We start from the raw sequence: 19,828 nt of genomic DNA, 5'->3' as shown, positions 1-19,828 counted from the left end.
CGTCACCCACTGCGCGTCTTCCCCACCCTGGATTACTCCATCGAGTTGAAATTGATGGCCAACGGGCGGCCTGTCTCCCCGCGCGCGCCCCTTGAACTGGCCGCCCGCCTCCCTCATTTCGGCGAGCTTGACTTCCCTTGGCTATGAGAGCGGCTTCCGATTGCCTTCTCATCCCAGGCGCTGCGCACATCGGCACGCGTCTGGGAAGGCCCCTGGCGCGACTCCCCCGCCGAGCTCGGGCGGGCTGTGCGCCATCTCATGCCCCTTTTGCCGTCTTCTCTCACCAAGGCCCGGCTCTGGTTCTTCAAGCCCGACCCCTCCGGGGACGACATGGACCAGGCGGCGCAGATGCCTGACCTTGTGGGCGCCTCGTCGTTGTCGTCGACGGGCTCTGAGATTGAAGGCATGGATCCAGTATCGCTCGGGCTACGGGCCCTGGGAAGTCGACTGGAGGAACTAGACATCCGTGGGCTCATCACCCCCGGTATTTTCCCTGCCGGTAGCGCAACGGGCCATTCATGGTCCTCTATGCGGCACCTCAGGGTAGAATTCCACCCGTGCGCGCCCGACGGCCGCTGGTACTTTTCCGGGCCCCGACGCGAAGACCCTCACGCCGCGGGTTTCGCCATCACGAGAAAGGACCACTACCCGCCCGGCTGGGAGGACACTGACGCGACGCACACGTTGTTGGCCGACGAGGAGGAGGAGAATACGAGCGGCGACGAGCTATACCTCCTCCGCCAGACCGACATGTTCCGTACGCTTCCCATCTCGGAGCGCATCAACCCTTTGCTCTTGGCGTTTGCCTCGTCTCTCCATCGAAACAAAATGCCCTCCCTTGAAGACGCCGAACTGTTCACGTGGCTCACGTGGCGGCCTTCTGAGGAGCGGGCTGACGTGCCCCATTCGGCTGAGGATGAGCCTGTTCTGTTCCGATGGGGGGTGAGATATGAGGGCCTAAAACAAGAGACAGGAAAGGAAAAGTGACATGGCAGGTCGGTCAGGACTGGAGGCCGGCGGACGAGATTATGAAGGCGTTTGAGGATCTCGTAGGCGGGGAACAATTGAACATGGAGTGGGAAGCGCTTGAATTTTTCAGGAACAGAGAGCGGGAGGATCGTGAATTCTATTGATAAGACACAGGTTCTACAGAACAGGCAGGTAGAAAAGTTTGCCTTTCGTCAACCTTGTATTGCTTGATCCAAGATGATTGATGATGAGAAAGTTTGAGAGTATTTTGACAGGAAGCCGAGTCCCAGCCAGAAGCGACGTCACTGAAAAGCACCTAAAATTAGGGCGGGTCTGCCGCCAAGAACACCCGTAGCATGCAGGGTTTTCAGCAGGCACGAAAGCAATCCCGCTCCCCGTTGAATCCTTTGCCGTTCCGCAACATCCAACCCCAAATCGAAGTGATTGCGGCGCATGCTTATCTCCAAGAGCCATCTCGCCGATGGTATCCTGCCCAGCGCCACGATGCAGTGATTTTTCAAGTCCCGAACTGCAAGGATCGCGTGAGAATGGAGAGGCTCGACCTGCGGGCAGATGGTCAGTTCCGGCAGCACAGTCCTCCTCCCAACCAGTCCTGCAAGCTAACGGAAGCTGCTCTGCATAGATACCCGATGGTCCTCGATCCCGACCGAACTGCTCCTCGCAGAGCTCTCGGGACGCGACGATGTCCCAAACCGACCAGCTTGCGGGTCGGGGAAGAAGGGGTCCTACGACACAGGCATCCACGTCTTTGCTCTCTTCTTGATCCTCGCCCTCAGCACTCTAGGTACGTCGCACGTCCCGGTTTGGCTTTCCCCGTGCTTGCGATGTGCTGATCCTGATGCGTGACAGCATGCGGGTTTCCTCTCTTCTCCCAGCGCCTAACGAAAGGCAGCAAGCGTCAGCGCAACATCATCTTCCTCTGCCAGCACTTTGGCACCGGCGTCCTGATGGCCACGGCCTTTGTCCACCTTCTTCCGACCGCGTTTACCTCCCTGACGGATCCATGTCTCCCACACTTCTTCAGCAAAGGGTACAAGCCGCTCGCTGGTCTCGTTGCCATGGTCTCGGCACTCGTGGTGGTGGCGCTGGAATCCTATCTCACCACCCGCGGCGCGAGCCATTCGCATTCCCATCACGTCTGGGAGGACGACGACAGCGGGGATAACGACGGCGCTGGGCCTGACCATGCACGCGTTGGCGGCTCTACAACCCGGCATACCCGACGCGACCGGCCTGCGAGCATCGCGTTGGATGACCTCGAGGCAACCGAAGGTCTTGTCTCGGGAGCGTCCCCTCTCCCCGGTTCGACACCGACGATGCCACCGGCCAGAGAATCCCTGCTGAACCGCCGAGGAGACGAGTCACATGGAGGAGACGACGAGAGGGAATCACTCGATCTGGAACTCAGCTTTGAGGAACTACGTCCAAACGCCTCGCCGTCCCCGTCCTCGCAGCATAAGCCTACACCCGGACCTCCCGCGCTCCAACATGTCCCTGGTTCGGAGGAGCAGAAGCGCATGATGCTGCAGTGCGTGCTCCTTGAAGCCGGAATCCTCTTCCACAGCGTTTTCATCGGCATGGCGCTGTCGGTTGCCACGGGCCCGACCTTTGCCGTGTTTCTCATCGCCATTTCCTTTCACCGTACGTCGTACCCAGACTCGGCTCCCATCACGATGGACTATTGCCGTTACTGACCTGACCCCGTGCAGAATCATTCGAAGGCCTCGCCCTCGGCACGCGCATCGCAGCCCTGCATTTCCCCCGCTCGTCCCCGCGCCCCTGGCTCATGGTCCTCGCCTTTGGCGCCACCACCCCAATAGGCCAAGCCATCGGCCTGTTTGTGCACCGCTTCTATGATCCCATGAGCCAGACAGGCTTGCTGATGGTCGGCTTCATGAACGCCATCTCGAGCGGGCTGTTGCTGTTTGCTGGCCTGGTGCAGCTGCTGGCCGAGGACTTTTTGAGCGATGGCAGCTACAAGACGCTGAAGGGGAGGAGGAGGGTGAATGCGTTCTTGGCGGTCGTCGGCGGGGCTTCGTTGATGGCCGCTGTTGGGGCGTTTGCTTAGGCCCTGGTGAGGCGCTTGGGGATCTAAAATGGTTGCATAGCAGGTTGTACACATCTTGTTCATGTTCATGCATTTACTAGAGGTGCCTAGCAGGCGGCGTTAGGGCCTGTTCAAACGCATTGTTCTGTGTCATGTTTCTCATTTCGACCAAACACAATCCTCAACACAGCTGCGAGCCCGTTGGGCTGCTCCCCTTGGCCCCAGTCACACCAAGCCCGCCGGTCCGCGATCACCTCTCCCCCCTGACATACGCGTCAAACACGGCCCTCGGCACCTTGGCAATCTCCAACGTCTCGGAAAACATGCCGACATTGTTGTGGATCGCAAAGCTGCTGCCGCTGTTGCCCGATTGCGACACGGCCGTCCTGCTGACGGCCCATGCGAACGTGTTGACGTCCGTCGTGCTCAGCCCGGCGCCGCCGCTCCACCTGCTGCAACCCGAGCAGACCGTCTCGACGGTCCAGTGCGTCGCGTTGCGGGAGGCTGAGACGGTGCGGTACGTTGCGCCGGAGTAGACGGTCGGGAGGGCGCGCCCGCTAGGGAGATGTAAGGCGGTTGTTGGTTCACAAAAAGAGAAGAGGAAGAAAGGAGATAGAAGTAAGGAAAAGGAAGAAAACGCACGTCGCCCATCGCGACGACACGGTCGCGCCGTTGCCGTTCGGCCACACCACCGTCAGCGGGTTGAGCGTCATCCCGCCGCCCCAGGAAAACCCGGCCCAGCCGAGCGAGACGGGCGAGACGATCTGCAGGAGCGTGTCAAACGGCGTGTTGGTCTTCGCGCTGTCCGGGATGGCGATGCGGAAGACGGGCACTGAAGCGCCCCATGAGTACTCGAGGTAGCAGATCTGTTTGCTCGGGTTGCAGTATCTTGTCGTTGTGACCTGTCGTTAGGAGGGGAGGGATGGCTCGTGTGGGTTCGATGGTGTGGGTGAGGTGAGGGCTATCTGGCTGCTTGAGAGCAGCAGTAGCAGGAGAAGGGAGATGAGGTTCGTGAGAGTGTACATCGCTTGGTGTTGAGCTGATGGGAGCATGGCAATGGAAGTTTTCTTGATCGCCAAAATGGACTCCCATGTGTGAAAAGGTCTAAGGTATCATCGATGTCTGGGGGTATAAATGCCTGCCCTGGTGCTTACAGACTTAACGCGGTTTTCACCAGACTCCAAATTTTCAAATTGAGACTGAGTATGTGCCGTGGCTTTGATTAAGCCTCTAAGGTCTTGATCACATTAGCGAGATCGTTCCGAATAAACTGGAAGCATCTGTCGGTATCACCCTGCCTGGGTTTTACGAGCTCAACTCTATTATGGATCATAGTGCTATATACTAAGAGTATCTCTGATTGTACGGGGTCGCCAACCTAATTGTACGGGGTCCGCACCCACCGCCTTCCGGAAATGGGTTGGGGATAGCTTGTATTCGATGGGCGTGTAAGGACCTGGAGCTTAGCCTGAAACAAGCCTCTTGCAACGATTGATTACCTTAGGTACATGTACTTAGATGTAATTCGAATGCACGCCCACGCCCTCTCGTGTCTAAGTGCACTAATTTGTTAGGGTAGGGTGCCATGCTGACAGCCCAAGCAGATACCTTAGGTCTGAGACAGGCACAATTCAAGCTGTTCTCTGCCGCCTGTCAGATTTGGAAGATGTTGGATGGAACGTCAACCCATTGTCCGGGAGGACGACGGCCAGCCTTCTCCGAGCCAGGCGCATCTAGGAATGTTGACAGTCGACAGGTATATTGGATAAAGGAATGAATGTGCCAATTCCAGCTCCATGGTGGATTCCTCCTGCCCTGAGTCACAGTGATGACATACCCGTCATGAAAAGAGATTGCTCGGCAACTGGATGTCCAGCTCCGGGTACCAGAACTCATCCTGCCTATCCTCTTCGTGCAGTCCAGCAGCACCTCCTGATAGCTGTTGCGCACAGTGCGCAGACGCGCCAACGCCTGCCTTAGCCACCCGCATGCGGTTTCGGCGTCGACGGGAGCGAGCGAGAACCGGGGCCGGTTGTCAGAGTCGGCGCCGACAAAGTGACACTTGCCGCATGCCTCGAGCCATTCGACCCGGCTGTTGAGCTGCTCACGGGATATGCTTGGCGCCGCGGCACGCACGAAGCCTTGTAAGTCCAGAACCTCCAAGTCATCCGAGACGAGTGAGTCGACCATCTGCGGTTCAGCCTTGATAACTCTGTGCTTGGGCCGGACAAAAGCGCATTGGAAGAAGTTCTGGCAGACTCTAGGCGGTCTAGACAGGTTGGGATTCACGGGGCGGATCAAGTCTGCGTGGATCAGGACAGCCCATGTGCCCGGGACGAGATCGCGCATCTTCGGGAAGCAATTATTGATCGCTCCGTGATATACAGTCTTCATGACGGTGTAGATTTCTGCAGGGAGAGGGGTGACGTTGATGGCGAACAGATTGTTGGCCGTCGGGTTGGGGCATGCAAAGCAGCATGCCGCTGACACCAACCACTCCTTTTCGGACCTGTAGTGCAGGTGATGGCAAAGGAGACGGAAGAGGCCCTCAATGCAGCGTTCTGGAGGTAGGAAGGCGTCGGCCAGGGGGAAGTAGTAAACGGGCGGTTCTACAGCAGAAGGAGAACCTTCAGTGCGAAAAGGCCACGCGGAGTGGACAGTAATTACTTGCTGTACGGAAAACGATGGCGGTGGACGGAAGGGTTCGGTTGTCGGGAGCCACATCCGCTGCTTGATGGCGCAGGAAGCAACGCCGCCCAGAGATATCTTGCCCTTCGGGCAACGTGGATCAACGGCCAGCACCTTGTAGAATTCACCGATCGGGCCCTCATCTGATCTGTCTGGAGCCTCCATTATGTAGACATGTTGCAGACGTGGAAAAGCGCAAATCGCCTGAGCCAGACCTGGTGCTGTGGTGATGCTCCAGTCCGGGCAGAGGCTGAGTTCTCGCGCGTCTTTGAGCTCGGGACCCTCCAGAGCTGCGATTATGGTTCCTGGGCTGAGGTGGCGGAATCTGGCCCAATCAAGGAACATGTCCCCCGCGAAAGCGGTCCTCAGAAGCCCTGGGACACCAGGTAGTTCCCGAATATCATCTGCAATGGCGAAGAGATGGTTTCTCAAGGTATCCTTGAAGCGTGGAATCCGCATGGGTTTGTCAAGGAGACGAATATGCTCAGCAGGGGACGAGAGCAGACTTGCACCAGCTTTGCCAGAGCCTGGTCTCTTAACGATGCCCGCCCACACGCCTGAGCAAGTCTGGCTCTGCGACGTCGGTTCTCGGGCCGTTTCGAAATGTCCCGTCTAGTAGGAAGGAGACAAAGCTTTGGCGTGCCGGTGCGTCCAGAGCGGGCTGGTCGATGACCCAATCTCCCCACGGCCAAAGGTCTGCGTAGTTGCAGGAAAGTCAGCCGGGCAGCTCCAACGTACGGCAGCAATACAGTTAGTTTAATGGCTGGAACCTCACCTGCTAGGGCTGAGCCATGAACTAGAGGAACGCGAGCGAACAAGCGGCCTGGAAATTCATGCATAGGATTTATGAGCTGAGGTAAGAAGATGCGGCCCACAAGGCAATGCCGGACATACTCGCTGGCAGACCACGGCTTGTTGAGCGTTGGTGGCGCTTCATCGGCCGAGTTTCGGTCGGCCGGGCTCCCCATACGGCGCCATGCGGCAAAGCAGTAGCGTACTTTAGCCAGGTTGGTAATGTCGATGACAGTGATTCCGGTGTCGTTGTCGCACTGGTCAAAGCCGACATCTTCGGGCTCGAATGCTGCTATTTTGAGTCGAACCTGGCTCGACTCGGCATCAAAGTTGATGGTGCTGCCCACCATCAGACAGGTGGCAATGAAGGGGAAGCGGACAGGACTCGAGAGGTGTGCCTTGTAGTCCAGTTGCACCTTTGTCGGGGGAGGACGGTCTCTGTAGAAGGCGGCGGCGAGACGTAGTTCGGCCTCGAGAGGGCGCCGGGTCGTAGGTGCCGAAAAGATATCAACGAGACGCCGGCAGGCGTGGATTGCTAAGACGTCCCCGAGGTCCTGGTGGTGTACCGCGGCCAAGCAGCGATAGTGTTGGCCGACTCGGGCGATGACGAAGATCTGGTGACGTCCGCCCATGGCCCCGGTAGGCTCCGTCTCGTCGACTTCGGATTTGTAGGCGAATTTGATCTCTTGATGATTGAAAGCGTGCTGTGGACAACAGAATTCTACTTATCGCCGGTGATACTTGAACCAAAGGCGTTTTGAAATCAGTGGGCTGCCGCCCAACGGCCTAGGTGTCGGGCTTCGTAGCCAGGCCCCAGCCGATGAGATGCGAGTTCCAGTTGAGTACCAGGAGTACCTACACAAGCCGGCTAGGAGTACAGGGTTAAGGTTAGAGACGCTGCAGTGGTGCTGTTCTTTTTCAGGTCCATGTCAAGGCACCAGAGGCATGGAATCTCCGCACCCCACACCCACTATCGACACAACCCCCAGTCACGCATTTTGAAAGGTAGTACGGATGATATAGGAATCAACGTGTCGGTTTCAGCCCGTCGTTTCTCGGACCACTCGAATGTCCTGCTAGCTTCCGCGGTTTCCCTTTGTTTGACGTGCCAAAAAGTCATAAAATAACTGTTGGGGGCTTTCGTGAACAAAGTTCAAGTTTCAACTCCCTCCTATGCATCTCACTTGGCAAACGACCGTGCCAGCAGGTTGCTCGGCGCTATCAGAGATAGCACAGTCAACGGCCGCCAAGATACAACAAGTTATTGCCGCTGATGCAGTCGGGAAGGACGGACTTCAGCAGCAGCTGGCTGTTCTCTCGAATCGGTTGCAAAGCTTTCGGCTGCACGTCGGTCAACTGGCCCGCAGTGTCACTGATGCCCCGGTCATCCATCTACAGCTGGGACGTCCTCAAGTCCGGCCTAGACGACTGCCATTCCGCTCTGAGTACCGTGTCGGACAGACTGGGGTCGGGATTTGGCGGCCTCAGCAGCGATGCTATCATTTGGTACGAGTCTCTCTCTGGTGAAGGCATACATGAAACTCTTCATCCTGGCCACACAGCTTTTGTCTATGTGAGTGACTGCCGTATTTGTGACCTCTGGTGACTAGATCTCCCTCTTCGGCATGCTGACATCGAGCAGAGAAACGGACCATGGGCAACAAATCAAACTCGCACACCCTGCTGCCCAGGCCATCGCCGACGCCGCTCACAAAGCTTCCGAGGCTGTTCTCTCGTTCACATATCTGACTAAAAACTAATTATTGCGGCTTGTCGGAGTCTTGAGGTTCCGGTTTCAGCAAACCCCGTGCTGTCCTGCCCTACCTGGCAGCTAACTACCAGGTAGTCAGGGGTGTTCGTGCGATGATGCCGGTCTCCTAGGCCCTCAAAGCGTTATACATAGGCAGCAGTCGTTTCAGAGACAACTTGTTCTACTTGTGCTATTACTTCCACTTATTTGATGTCTAACTGAACTGCCAGGGTTTCTCACAAACCAACTATCACTGGCATCTGTTACGCTCTTACCCCAAGACTCAAGTAGAAGTATGTTCTGCCGGGTCCTGCTCTTTCTACTGCCCGTATTTATCCTTTGCAGCTGGGTCTAACAGGAACTTATCCAGAAACCGTAAGATGGGCTGAACCCATGCTTGGAAAGCCTCGCCATCTCGAGTCATTGGCAATAACAACCCGAGGTACAAGCCAATGCCGCATTGATTTCATCCAACACCAGTGCCGTACCGAAGAAGGACGTAGTAACGACATGGATCCGTTCACTACCCAAGCCCAGGGTACAGTCGCTGGAGCAAGTCTTGGGTCGCAACAAAACAACAAGCCAGGCTCCCATCCAGATCTCATGGCTACCTCTTCTCCCGCAGTGTTTCAGGAGACGATGTGGATTGTTTCCAGAGTTGTTCCTAGTCGGGGCAGTGCCAACAAAATGAATCCCAACACGCGGACGCCGAAATGAAACTGAGAACCACTGCCCCAGAGAACGGTCACTGTGTGATGCTGATAATTACGGTCAATCAGCATCTCGCTGAGTTCATTATTCCAGAACGACCTGGACCTTGGCTCCTTGCCTTGAACTCAAATCAGACCAGCCCTCGCAACCTCGTTGCCGCCATCCTGCAGCACACTCTCGACCTTCTGCTTGCCCTTGCCGATACCGCCTTCGCCAACGCCCATGCGCCTCGCCACATATTTTTGCGCAACGACGCCCACAGCGAGGCCCAGGGCCTCCTCGACCCACTCTGCCACCCATTCCCGCGGATCAACGCCGCCGCTCTCGACGATGTCCCGAATCTCCTCCGGCACGCGCCCAAACTCTGCCCGGAAATCCTCATCCTCCCCGCTGGCCGGCGTCAGCGGCGTAGCCGGGGCATCCAGCCAGCGGATCCACCTAGCTGGCACGCACTGGCTGACAGTCGCGTACTGGATCTCGTGGACGGGATCCAGGATAAACACTGCAAAGCACACGTCATCACCCTCGTCGTCATCCTCGCCCTGCGCGACAACCGAGTCCTCCTTCTCCTTCTCGACCGCCGTCGACCCGGCGAACAGCGCCTTATCCTGCCGCACACGGACAGCCTGCACGGACAGGAACAGATCGGAGCTGCGAACGGGATTCGATTCGCTCGCGGGCTCGGCGGCGCGCTGCTTGGCCTGCTCGATGCCGCCGTGCGCCTCAAAGTAGTCGGCCGCGTATCCCTCGGCGTTGGCCCGGCACAGCTTGGTGCCCTCAACCAGGCCATGTACGGCGCCCAGATCGCGCGGAGAGTCCGACTGTCGCCACCAAGGCCCGTCTCGCCACCCGGCACTTGATTGTTGACTGCCGCCGCCGAAAAGTGAGGAAGATTTCTCGGACGAGGCCGGGCGGAGTGTGGATTCCTGCCCGCGCTGAATCACCAGCAGGTCGCCGCCTTCGACCTGGGCCATGACGCGATTGAAGACGCCGTAGATGAGAGAGTCGAGGGAGGGGTAGCCGACCAGGTCGTGGGTGATGTGGATGAGGAGGCGCTCGTGGGACGAGATGGGCGGGGCGAGAGTGTGCAGGATGTTGGTGAAGGTCGGGAGGGCGCGGTGTCGTAGCTCGTCGACGAGGCCTGGGAAAGGGAAGAGTGCTGTTAGTGGTGGTGACGGCGATAGCCTCAGGGAGAGAGAGAGAGAGAGACAAACTTAGACCCTTTAGCGCTCCGACATTGCCGCGGACTTGGTCTGCCCACTTCTTGGCCTCCTCGTTCTGCTGAATCACCTTTGCGGCAGCCTCGGCCTGCTTCATGGCCGCCGTCGCGGTAGATAGGAGTCCTCCCCACCAGCCACCGCCGCTGCTCGCTGGCTGTGATTGCCGGGCAGCGGCTCCCCTCTCGCTCTCGTGCGGCTCGGAGCTCGTCGCGCTCGGCGTGTTGCTTGTATGGTGGGATGCGGTGCTCTCGGCAGACTTGCGGGCAGTGTCGACGGCAGGGGGCGGGGTGTTGGTGGAGGTTCTCTTTGCGGGCGGTGGCTTGGGTGCCACATCACGAACACGCGGGGTGTGCGGTCGTTCTAGGCCTTTTTCGCCGAGCTGGTTCTCGAGCTCGGCGAGAATGTCCTGCTCGGCAGCATCGCTTTTTGGTTTGGAAGTTGCAGGCTTGGCCTTGGTTGGCTTTTTGACGGCCGTGTCGTCGCCGATGCCCTCAAACAGCTCGCCGAGCTCGTCGTCGGTGGCGGCCACCTTACTTCTCTTGCTGGCCATCTTCGGACCGGAAATCTATAGTTGGCACTTAATTAGGAGGAAGAGTGAGCTTGGCCGAAAAGAAAGGCGATGCTAGACGATGGTTTGCGTTCACAACTGGCTTGATGTGGGGAAGGCAGTCGCACCGTGCATCCAGAGTTGCGTCACGCGTATTAGCTAAAGGCAGGGCTGGGTTGGGGTTATGGAAGTCTTCGGTCTCGGGCGCATAAAGGTGCAAAACTATCAGCTGCAGACAGCTGAAGCAGTGGAGCTTGGCGGCCGGCTAGTTGTCTGAACTAGTCGGGAACGTCCAGAAATTGACGTGAGAAGAAATCTTACACGACCGTGAGCAACACGCCGCGATTTCTGTCTGATATTGACGGCCAAGCAGTGCTATTGTTGCATCCAGACAAAGAGCGAGTTCTATTCAATATCTTATTCATCGCTTCTTCACGTTATCTATTTTCTCGCTCATCCCGTCGACAAGACAATTTCCTCTCCGCAAACCCAGAAACGGAGCTACTTACCTGACCTAAGCGACTGGCTACTGGCTGGCTGACGCTCGCAATTGGCTGCTGACAACCATCTGGCCTTGACCCTGACACGTTGGAACCCGGGTTTTAGTGCGAATCTCTTTTTTCGCCGCAGCCATTTGCGCCCTCTTACACAAACCTCATCCCATTACACACGTCGTTTTCGCTCAACGTAGCCTCACTTGCAGGTCGCTCCGCATGCAGCAGCCATTGGGGGAAGATCGTGCAGGGGGTAGCGGTGTGCACATTGAATTACAGCCGTCATCGATGGACCGCGGGCGCATCAACATCACCTCTCGAGGGCGCGCTGCAAAGAAGCGTGCCACTTTTCCATCTCATTCTTTTCAGACCCAAAGCCACCCGTTTTCAAACTCGGCCAGCCCGACAACTCCCGAGCCTTCCGCTGTTCTTACTTCTTCTCAGAGGATGGCATACACAGCGCCGCATCGAGGCGGCAAAGCCCGGCAAGCCAACAGTCACTCCTCAACACCTCATCGCGCCTTGTCTCCGGCGGCTGATCAGGCATTACGTATTACTGCCCGGACAGACAGGCCGGCCCGCAATTCAACTTTCCACACATCTTCCTCGTTCAGCTTCGAATCTCCATCGACCGCGGGCTCCATCATGGCCGCTGCTCGGAAGAGGTCAAAGACTCTGGAAACGGCCTATGACGGCGCTGCCGATGATGAAGGACATTCAAAGGGCGGTCATTCGCTGAGGAAGCGTGCACGCATCGATTACACCCAAGAGATGATTGAGGATGACCTCGGTCTTCCCGCTATAAAGAACGAGTTGGTGGTCAAGCCCGCAACTACTCCCATCGCCCGCAGCCGGAAGAGGAAAGGCGGTCATGATGATTCCGGGGGGGAATCTGAAGACTTCACTTCAGCTTCACACCCCAAGCGCCACCGCACAGACAAGTCCCCAGCACCAAGTCGCGCAGCATCCTTCCGTCGGCGCAACCCATCCAAAAGATTGCCCGCAGACCCCACCCTTTACGTCGACCAGCCCTCCGACAATGAAGTGCAGGACACAATCCTCGTCAGCTTGCCTACAGGGCCTGGCCTGCCGTCTGAGGAAGAGTCAGAGCCATCATCGCCATCCCGTGAGCCAGAGTCTCGGTCGACATCCTCGGACGAGAGCGAGATAGCCCGCATTCACGTGCAACCGCCTACCCCTCAGGTGCAGCCATCTCGACTAGTCGAGGATGCAGTGTCTCTCGCGGCAGAGGACGGCGAGGCAATCGAGGTGGACATCAATCCCAAGCAACCCGACAAAAACGTCGGGGTTGCCCCTAGAGATAGCCCACTGACTTCAAGCGTTGAGCCCGAGCAACCACTGGGGGCCTCTGAGGATGGGGTCCAGCAATCAGACCTCAACGTACCCGCAATTCAACGCCCAAAACCCATCATTCTCCCAGACCCTGCCCGTGGAGCAGTAAAATCCGAGACGAAGACCGCCAAAGAGACGATCCCGCGATCCCAGGACGAGTTCTCACGGCAGGCAACGACCGCAGAAGCGATTGAAATCCCCGCCGCAAGCAATACCTCAACGCCTGCATCAAATCCGCTCGACGATTCCAGACTACTTCAACCCCCAGAGGATGAAACGCTCAGGCCCAGTTTTGCTCAGGCCTTGCCGGACCAAGGACCAAAACCAGCAGGGTCTTCAATGATCAAATCGTTGGAGCGCATCTACAAACGGACCACCCCGTTTGCATCTCACCTCAAACTCACGCCCTACGAGGATGAAGGGGTCACCCTTCCCGGGCCTTACACGGAGTGGGTGCATCCAGTTCGGACCGCGAAGGATCAGTCGACTCCTCTCCTGATGCCCACACGCGTCCCCTCTCCGCTCGAGGGAAAGCCTGCCGAGGATGAATGGGACGTGCGCCGCCCCCTCAAGACAAGCGAGTTCTTCGCGCTCTATCGGAGGGAATGCCAGAAGCGGCAAGAGAACGGCGAGCCACCCATATCAATGATCGAGTTCAATAATGAATGCGCTCGGCGGTACAAGTCGGCCCACAGCGAGGACCCGACGTCAGCCACCACCCCGGCCTCAACAACGGAGTCCACAGCCAGCTCCACGGTCGTGGCCCAAAGACCGGGAGATCTGGTCGTACCCTCTGTCGAAGATGAAACACCACGAGCCTCCCAGGCAGTTGAGTCTCCAGTGCCCACGACCGCGCCATCACCCGCTCGCGCTGAGGAAGACCCTATGATCCAGGACGAGGCAGCAGATGACGAACAGGATGCAGACGAACCACTCGATGATCCTGTCAAGCCTGATAGCCCGGGTGAGCCTGTCGAGGTGACAAGGTATCCAAACAAACAATACTTGTTTCCCAAGATTCGCGATCCAAACGAGTTCGTCGAGGCGTTTGAGGGATGGCAGGACCTTTCCACGGAGCACCTGTACGAGCTAACCGCTGCGGCAACCGAGGCCTTGGACGCCTATCAGCAGGAGTACAATGAGCTCAAAAAGCTCTTGGACGACGAGGAGAACGCAAAGCGCCGCCAGGCCAACGACAAGACCATGGCCAACTGGGAGAATCGGCAGAAGGTCGATGAGCCGCTTCCCCTGCGGCGCCATTTCGATGATACGGTCAAGGGTCCCGCTGTATTCGAAGTCCGCGGCGTTCGCGCCCCCAAGCCTTACATCGACGACCCGGTCTTGGAACACCAGAAGGAGGAGGACCGCGTCATGGCGCAGGCCTACGGGTTCAAGCTCAACACGCACCCCACCCAAGTGGGCCGGCAAAACCCAGAAGAGCAGCGCTGGGAGATGCCCGAGAATCGGCTCCGTAAAAGGACTGAGAAGGGCGCAGAGCTCGCCGACGAGAATGTGGTCGAAGGGAAGCGGGCTCGGAAGCCGCGCCATGTCTCGGATCAAAGCAACTATCCTAGCCGATCCGGCACGCCCACGGGTTTCTCCACCTTCGCATCTGGCCGCCGACAGAGACGGAAGCCTGCCGGCGCCGCCGGGAACGGCGACGACGTGGAGAGCCTGGAGCACGCTCAACTTGCTGAGAGCTTTTCAGAATCACTTCTCAAAGGGCGCCCAGCACGGGTCCGCGAAATGGTGCTGGCGGAGGAGCAGGATCAAATCACTCCGGTCGCCGATCCAGACAACAACCGGACGGACGATGAGCAGGTGAAGACAGACGAGAAGCCTAAGGTCTCGCGCAGACGCGGCCGGGGCGTCTCAACTCTTCATGAACCACCGACGTCGATTCTTGCTGGATCCGGCGGCGAGCTCAACAGAGTGAAGCGCGTGCGTGGCGGTAAAAGTCAGCTGGGGAACCATCAGGCGGCCGGCGAGATTGCGAGCTCGTCGTTCTACAGCAATGCCTCGACACATGCCGAGTCGAGGCCGTCGACCGCGTCCTCGGACGGCACTGCCCACACAGCCGAGACGGTGGAATCGGCCTACTCGCTGCGCGACAAGCGGAAGCGCAACTTTGCGCTCGAGAACGACCCGGAGCTCGAGACTCGACCGCAGAGACGCGGACGGGGTGCGGCAGCGCAGAAGCAGGACGTCGTGGAGCCCAAGAAACGCGGACCACGCAAGAAGGATCCGGCCGCCGAGGAGTCGCTGCCGCCTCCGGACTCTGCGCCATCCCATACCCCACGGCCGGCCAATTCGCCGCCGCTGCAGCAGCCGATGGCCACCAAGTTTTATCACAACTTTGTGGCGGGACCCATGATGGTGGATGTGAGCAACAGCTCCCAGCCAGTACCGTCGCAGGCGGCAGGGCCATTCCTGCACACCTTCAATGCGACCCCGGCCTTCATTCACGGCACCCCTCCTCCGCCTCCGGCCCCGCCGGTGGTGAAGAAGCCCATCACCAAGATCAAGTTCCGGAGCCACGGGACCACGTCGCAGGCGGCCTCGCGGACAGTCATGCCGGCCAACGGGGCATCCGATGGCAAGAAACGGTCGCGGGGGAAGAAGGCCGAGGAGGCCAAGGCGAACGCGGCGGCGAACGGGGACGGCGAGCCCGACAAGCCGTACGCCGAGATGACCAAGTCGGAGAAGATGAGCTGGTCGATGCGGAGTAAGTTTGTCCCTTCCTCCAACACAGGCCCTAGTTTTCATTGCGTACAGGCAGCTGACACGAAACACATAGGACGGTGGGCCTCGGGCGAGATGCAAGGCGCCGTCGAGAAACGGCGCAACACGCTGGCCAGCAAGAAGGCCGAGAAAGCGTCGGCAAACGGGAGCCTTCCGCCGGAGGGCGCAGATGCGGTTGCCGTGGGACAGACCGATTCAGGCCCCGGTTCTGCGGGGCCGTCGGGACCGACGACGCCTGCCTCGATGCATAGCCAGTCTGGGTCTGGGTCTGCTGGTTTGCTCGCTTTGCCTAAAGCTCATCCCGTCATCTTGCCGGCCCCGGTTCCGCATCCGCCTCAGGCGTACTTGCAGCAGCCACCGCCGCCGTACCCTTACGCGCTTCCTCCTGGGCCTCCCGGACCGATGCTCTAAGTAGGTTATGGTATTATGCTCTGATACGGCGAGGCGGGTTTGCCAGCGAATGGATGAAATCATCGGAGCAGTGGCCTTTGGTGAAATTATTGCTCGTCTGGTGGGCGAGCTCTCTCACCCCCACCTTGGCCTGAATGGCTTAGTTCGACGTTGGAACAGGTTCGTATGCATACAAAGACTGACAGCTGGATACTCTTTTTGACGCAGGTGCGCTTCTTGGCTGCGATTCAGGAGAGGGAGGTACCGCATCCAAAAGGTTTCTTAGTCTGGCAGGATTTAACTATCGGTTTCTGGGCATCTGGAAGGGGCATCGGTGCATTTGCATGGCGCTCAACGGTGCATGGCTGGCTCATAAAAGCCTGGAAAACGACTGGAGTTCATGGGAGAGGGATTGCATTTGCATTTTGATCTACGTACATAATATCTTCCTGTTTACGTGACCTAGTGGTTGCTGCTGGGTATGACGAGAAATGGCAGCGGATCGAAGGAAATACATCATGATTCAATTCGATACTGCTCATCGGAAGCGGCCCAGACGGCGTTTGAATCTGGTCTGTGTCCGAGTCTGAAAAGTAACGGAGCCGTCATCGTACATCTTTAGGTTCGGCGTCCGTCGCAAGAGTAGTCTGAAGACGTCTGTGCAGACGGCGAACGTGTCACCCGGTCGGACATCGCACAGCAAGGGGTGCACCTCATACGGCGACGGCACGTCGGCCCGGAGTTTTTGCTTGGTTTTGAACTTGGCCCAGAACAGCTTGAAGTCTTCTGATTTGAACGTGCGTTTGTCGTCGGCCTCAATGTGGAACTCTTGGATGAACTGCAGCAGGGCTTGGGAGTGTTCCTTGAGGAGTGGTTTGCCGCTGGCGCTGAGGAGGACGATGCCGTCTCCTGATCGAGGCAGTGTTTTCTTGCCTGGGACGGCTGTGCTTTCGTGATTGTCTGCCGTGTAGACGACGTTGATGACGGCGGGGATGACGCTCCCTTTCTTGGTTACATCCGCATCCTCATCACCATCACCAGCTTCCTTGCTGTTAGTAGCACCGGTGTGGTAGGAAGAGAACGAGGGAGGGTCCGAATAGAAACCCCTATATGACCAATCCAACTCCTCACCATGACACAGCACCGCCCTCACCACCCACGCCAGCCCCAGCGCCGCACAAAGCACCGACACGCCCTGCAGCGCTAAGTTCGTCGGCGGCAGGCCCCGGCTGACGTGGACTTCCTCGAGCAAGTCTGTTACTCCCAACGCGCGGGCGACGGGGGAGTGGACCTCGTTGACCTTGATTCCTTGCGCAATCGGGTAAGGGAACCGGCTCGTCCCCGGCGAAGGGACTGCGGGCAGGGCCGGGTTGCGGAGGTTCAGGGTGAAGAAGTCGAGGGCGTGGCGCACGTCGCGCATCGTGACGTGGGCGAGGGTGAAGGTGTGGGTGGCGGTGGTGTAGGTCTGGGACACGTCCAGAGACAGAATGGCGATGGGGCCGGTCCAGAGCCAGGTGTGGCCTGGTTGCATGTTGTGGAGGCCGGGGAGGGAGGTGGTGTGCTGGATCGAGCGATTTATCCAGTCCATGCCGAGGTTGGTTGAGTTTGGCGGGAGCCATTCGAGGACGAAAAGGCCGTGGCCGAGGGGAGATGTGCGAAAGACATGCTTCTCGTTGCGTGGTTTGGGGTTCTGTTGTTTAGACTTGGGGGCTGTCAGAGCCCGGCACTCGTTGATGCAGCCCATGCGGGCAGCTTGGGGGAACGTGTCGATGCCGTTGGGGAAGAGGAGGTCGGTGAAGACCGAGAACTCGGGGTGCTCAATGATGAGTCGAGGGCTGGCTTCGCCTTCGATGTGCTTCAGCTGGGCCCAGGCAAAAACTGGAGTGGTGCTCTGGGCTGGGAAGACGAGCATGCGTGCCATGCTTTGGGACGGGGACTCGGAGAAGCCCGGCCATTGGGAACAAACAAGTACGTGGTGCTGTGCGTCGTCGACCTTGCACCCCCAAGAGCAATATTGGGCGGCTTCGCAGTCCCTGCACTGGTAGACGGGGTTGGCCGGCTGGTCGCACATGATGCAAAGATTGCCGATGTCCGGGTGGATTTGGCAGATGCGGCGGATCTGCGAATGATGCAGTCTCTCAGAATTCTGGAGAGAGGTCATCGAGAGCTGAATGGGCTTGTGTGGCACAGGAGCTCTGGTCTCCTGAGTCTGGGTTTGTGGCATGGTTGCCTCCTTCTGCCCCTGAAAGTCCTGAAACCAAACTCTCTTTTGAGAGGAAGGCTTGGACGAGGACGACATGGCGCTGAGAGCTTGACGGTCAACCGAGAAACAACAATTGGTCTTCTAAGAGACACTTAGTGCCGCATTGACTTTGAGACTGGGGAGGCTGTGGGCTATATACTTACGAGGGCCGATGACCCATCTAAAAAACACAATGTAAAGGCAGGTATTCTTTAGCACGGGCCACTTCACTGGATTCAAACGCTGCTTCATTGTTCAAAGTTTACGAACCAAGCTTGACACAATGTCAATGTCCGTCAAATTCTTTGTTCCCGAACCTTACTTTGTTGTCTTGGGTGAGACACAAGTTGAAGGATATACGAGAACAATTCTATGCCGCAATTATCCTGCTCAAGGCCTTGATGTCTAGTCTGTTACTACTGTAAGATATGGACGTGCAAGCCGTCAGCTAGGTCGATTTTCTGTCCGAATCCTCAAACGTGTGCCAGCCTGGGCCCCTAGGTACTAGGTGCCTTTGGTATACCGCCTGCTCAATCATTCAGAAATCAAAGCGGCGAGCAGAGACTGAAGCCCAACCCATGTGAAATACCCGAGCTAAGGATCTGTTCTCACATGTGCGTCTCTTAGGGTCCCGGTAATCGCCACAAACAGGAAAAGCATGGTGTGGAGTGGGGTTATGTTGTTGAGGAAGTTCCGGGTGCCAGATGGATGATACAGATCGAGAGGCGGAGGGAGTGAATACGTTAAATAAGTTGTCTTGAACACTTTCTGAGTCGGAACGGCATCTGGGATGTATGTTTGTGGTCAGAGCTTGGGTAAATAGGGACGACTTGCAGAATGTTCTTCGTTGACATGCAGTAGGGGTGGGCAATAGCTGCGAAACCAGACTGTTCACATCAAGGGTTGAAGTCCGGCTTCACATCATGTTATCACAGGCATGTAGTTATACCGAGTGTGAGAATGCAATTCATTGACCGCGCTGGCTCTAGTTTTATGTTTAAATGTGGCTCAACGTAAGCAATGAACTTCTGCGCCTTCAATCAATACCCAACGCTCATGTTCCACATTGATGATCCTGCCTTTCCACCCTTCACGTCCGAGCTCCCGTCGAGGTTAGGATCACCGTTTAACAGAGTCCGTTGAAGGCGCCCGCTTATTTTGATGAGCATTTATTGCTGCACTTCACGCTTTGATTTTTCGTGTGCGTGATATGGGTTTTTCACCCGGCCCACGAGGGCGCGGTTTTCCTGTATAGTAAGTTGTTGAAGGTCCGGCACGCCCTAGGGCACAGCGGTGTAGGAATAATAATAATAATATTTCGTCTGCGTGGCATCTTTCATATGGCAAACCCCCTCCTTCTTGTATTTATCGCATTCTTTCACTGAACGGTAGTACCTGTCTATCGTGGCGTTGCAGCTGCCGCAGGCAAACTTCTCTAACTCGCACATTTTCGTCACTGTCTTTGGAAGGAGGAGTGGATGGGTGGTTAGCTAAAGACTCGGAGAGCTGTGACAAAGACCATCCAGTCAACGCCACAGCCTTGGGTTTGGCGTTCGGCTTACCTGTGGAAGTAAAACTCTGATTGTGAGAAGTAGCTGTTTGTTCTGGCTCTAGGTGGGCGGTGACTTTCTGCCTCGTTGAGGACCTAGTGGATAATGGTAAGGTACATGTAGTTGTTTTACGGGTCGAGCTGAGGCTTGAGCTGCTAGGTTCTTGTATTGAGGTAAGCTGCTGAGTATAACAATTCGATCTGATCTCGACCTCTGGATTCCCGTGTCCCTTGACCACGTCAGGGAGAGCCAACTCATCTGGCACTCCAATCTCTATACAGCAGCACCCAACCTTTTTTGACAAGGGTGACT

General features: G+C 57.4%; 6 protein-coding genes across 6 annotated transcripts; 3 read left to right on the top strand and 3 right to left on the bottom strand.

The window, feature by feature from the left end:
• Window positions 1–1,517: 1,517 nt before the first annotated feature.
• N657DRAFT_653095 (Zinc/iron permease) lies at window positions 1,518–3,058 on the top strand (the record flags this gene model as incomplete). The annotated part of the gene is made up of 4 exons (XM_062794371.1): window positions 1,518–1,545; window positions 1,613–1,774; window positions 1,840–2,631; window positions 2,700–3,058. 4 exons carry the CDS (start codon window positions 1,518–1,520, stop codon window positions 3,056–3,058), a joined length of 1,341 nt encoding a protein of 446 aa, XP_062653596.1.
• A 229-nt stretch (window positions 3,059–3,287) lies between these two features.
• Window positions 3,288–5,890, bottom strand: N657DRAFT_677392 (iron reductase domain protein; the record flags this gene model as incomplete). The annotated part of the gene is made up of 3 exons (XM_062795985.1): window positions 3,288–3,594; window positions 3,680–3,903; window positions 4,967–5,890. 3 exons carry the CDS (start codon window positions 5,888–5,890, stop codon window positions 3,288–3,290), a joined length of 1,455 nt encoding a protein of 484 aa, XP_062653595.1.
• Window positions 5,891–7,604: 1,714 nt separating this feature from the next.
• N657DRAFT_94038 (uncharacterized protein) lies at window positions 7,605–8,094 on the top strand. Its single transcript, XM_062797606.1, has one exon. The coding sequence runs from the start codon at window positions 7,691–7,693 to the stop codon at window positions 8,042–8,044; it is 354 nt and encodes a 117-aa protein (XP_062653594.1). The 5' UTR covers window positions 7,605–7,690; the 3' UTR covers window positions 8,045–8,094.
• Window positions 8,095–9,103: 1,009 nt separating this feature from the next.
• Window positions 9,104–10,875, bottom strand: N657DRAFT_610509 (uncharacterized protein; the record flags this gene model as incomplete). Its single annotated transcript, XM_062790331.1, has 3 exons — window positions 10,193–10,875; window positions 9,557–10,119; window positions 9,104–9,502 (listed from the first exon to the last, which is right to left on the bottom strand). Exons 1-3 carry the CDS (start codon window positions 10,746–10,748, stop codon window positions 9,104–9,106), a joined length of 1,518 nt encoding a protein of 505 aa, XP_062653593.1. The 5' UTR covers window positions 10,749–10,875.
• A 652-nt stretch (window positions 10,876–11,527) lies between these two features.
• On the top strand, window positions 11,528–15,745 carry N657DRAFT_653093 (uncharacterized protein; the record flags this gene model as incomplete). Its single annotated transcript, XM_062794370.1, has 2 exons — window positions 11,528–15,317; window positions 15,390–15,745. 2 exons carry the CDS (start codon window positions 11,528–11,530, stop codon window positions 15,743–15,745), a joined length of 4,146 nt encoding a protein of 1,381 aa, XP_062653592.1.
• Window positions 15,746–16,262: 517 nt separating this feature from the next.
• On the bottom strand, window positions 16,263–17,948 carry N657DRAFT_687076 (uncharacterized protein; the record flags this gene model as incomplete). The annotated part of the gene is made up of 1 exon (XM_062796868.1): window positions 16,263–17,948. The coding sequence occupies one exon, from the start codon at window positions 17,946–17,948 to the stop codon at window positions 16,263–16,265; it is 1,686 nt and encodes a 561-aa protein (XP_062653591.1).
• Window positions 17,949–19,828: the final 1,880 nt, after the last annotated feature.

Source organism: Parathielavia appendiculata (genome assembly GCF_033297405.1).
Source record: "Parathielavia appendiculata strain CBS 731.68 unplaced genomic scaffold N657scaffold_1, whole genome shotgun sequence".
Classification (NCBI taxonomy): Eukaryota; Fungi; Ascomycota; class Sordariomycetes; order Sordariales; family Chaetomiaceae; genus Parathielavia; species Parathielavia appendiculata.
The sequence above is the reverse complement of the archived record's forward strand: the minus strand, read 5'-3'. Positions and strand labels throughout refer to the sequence as shown.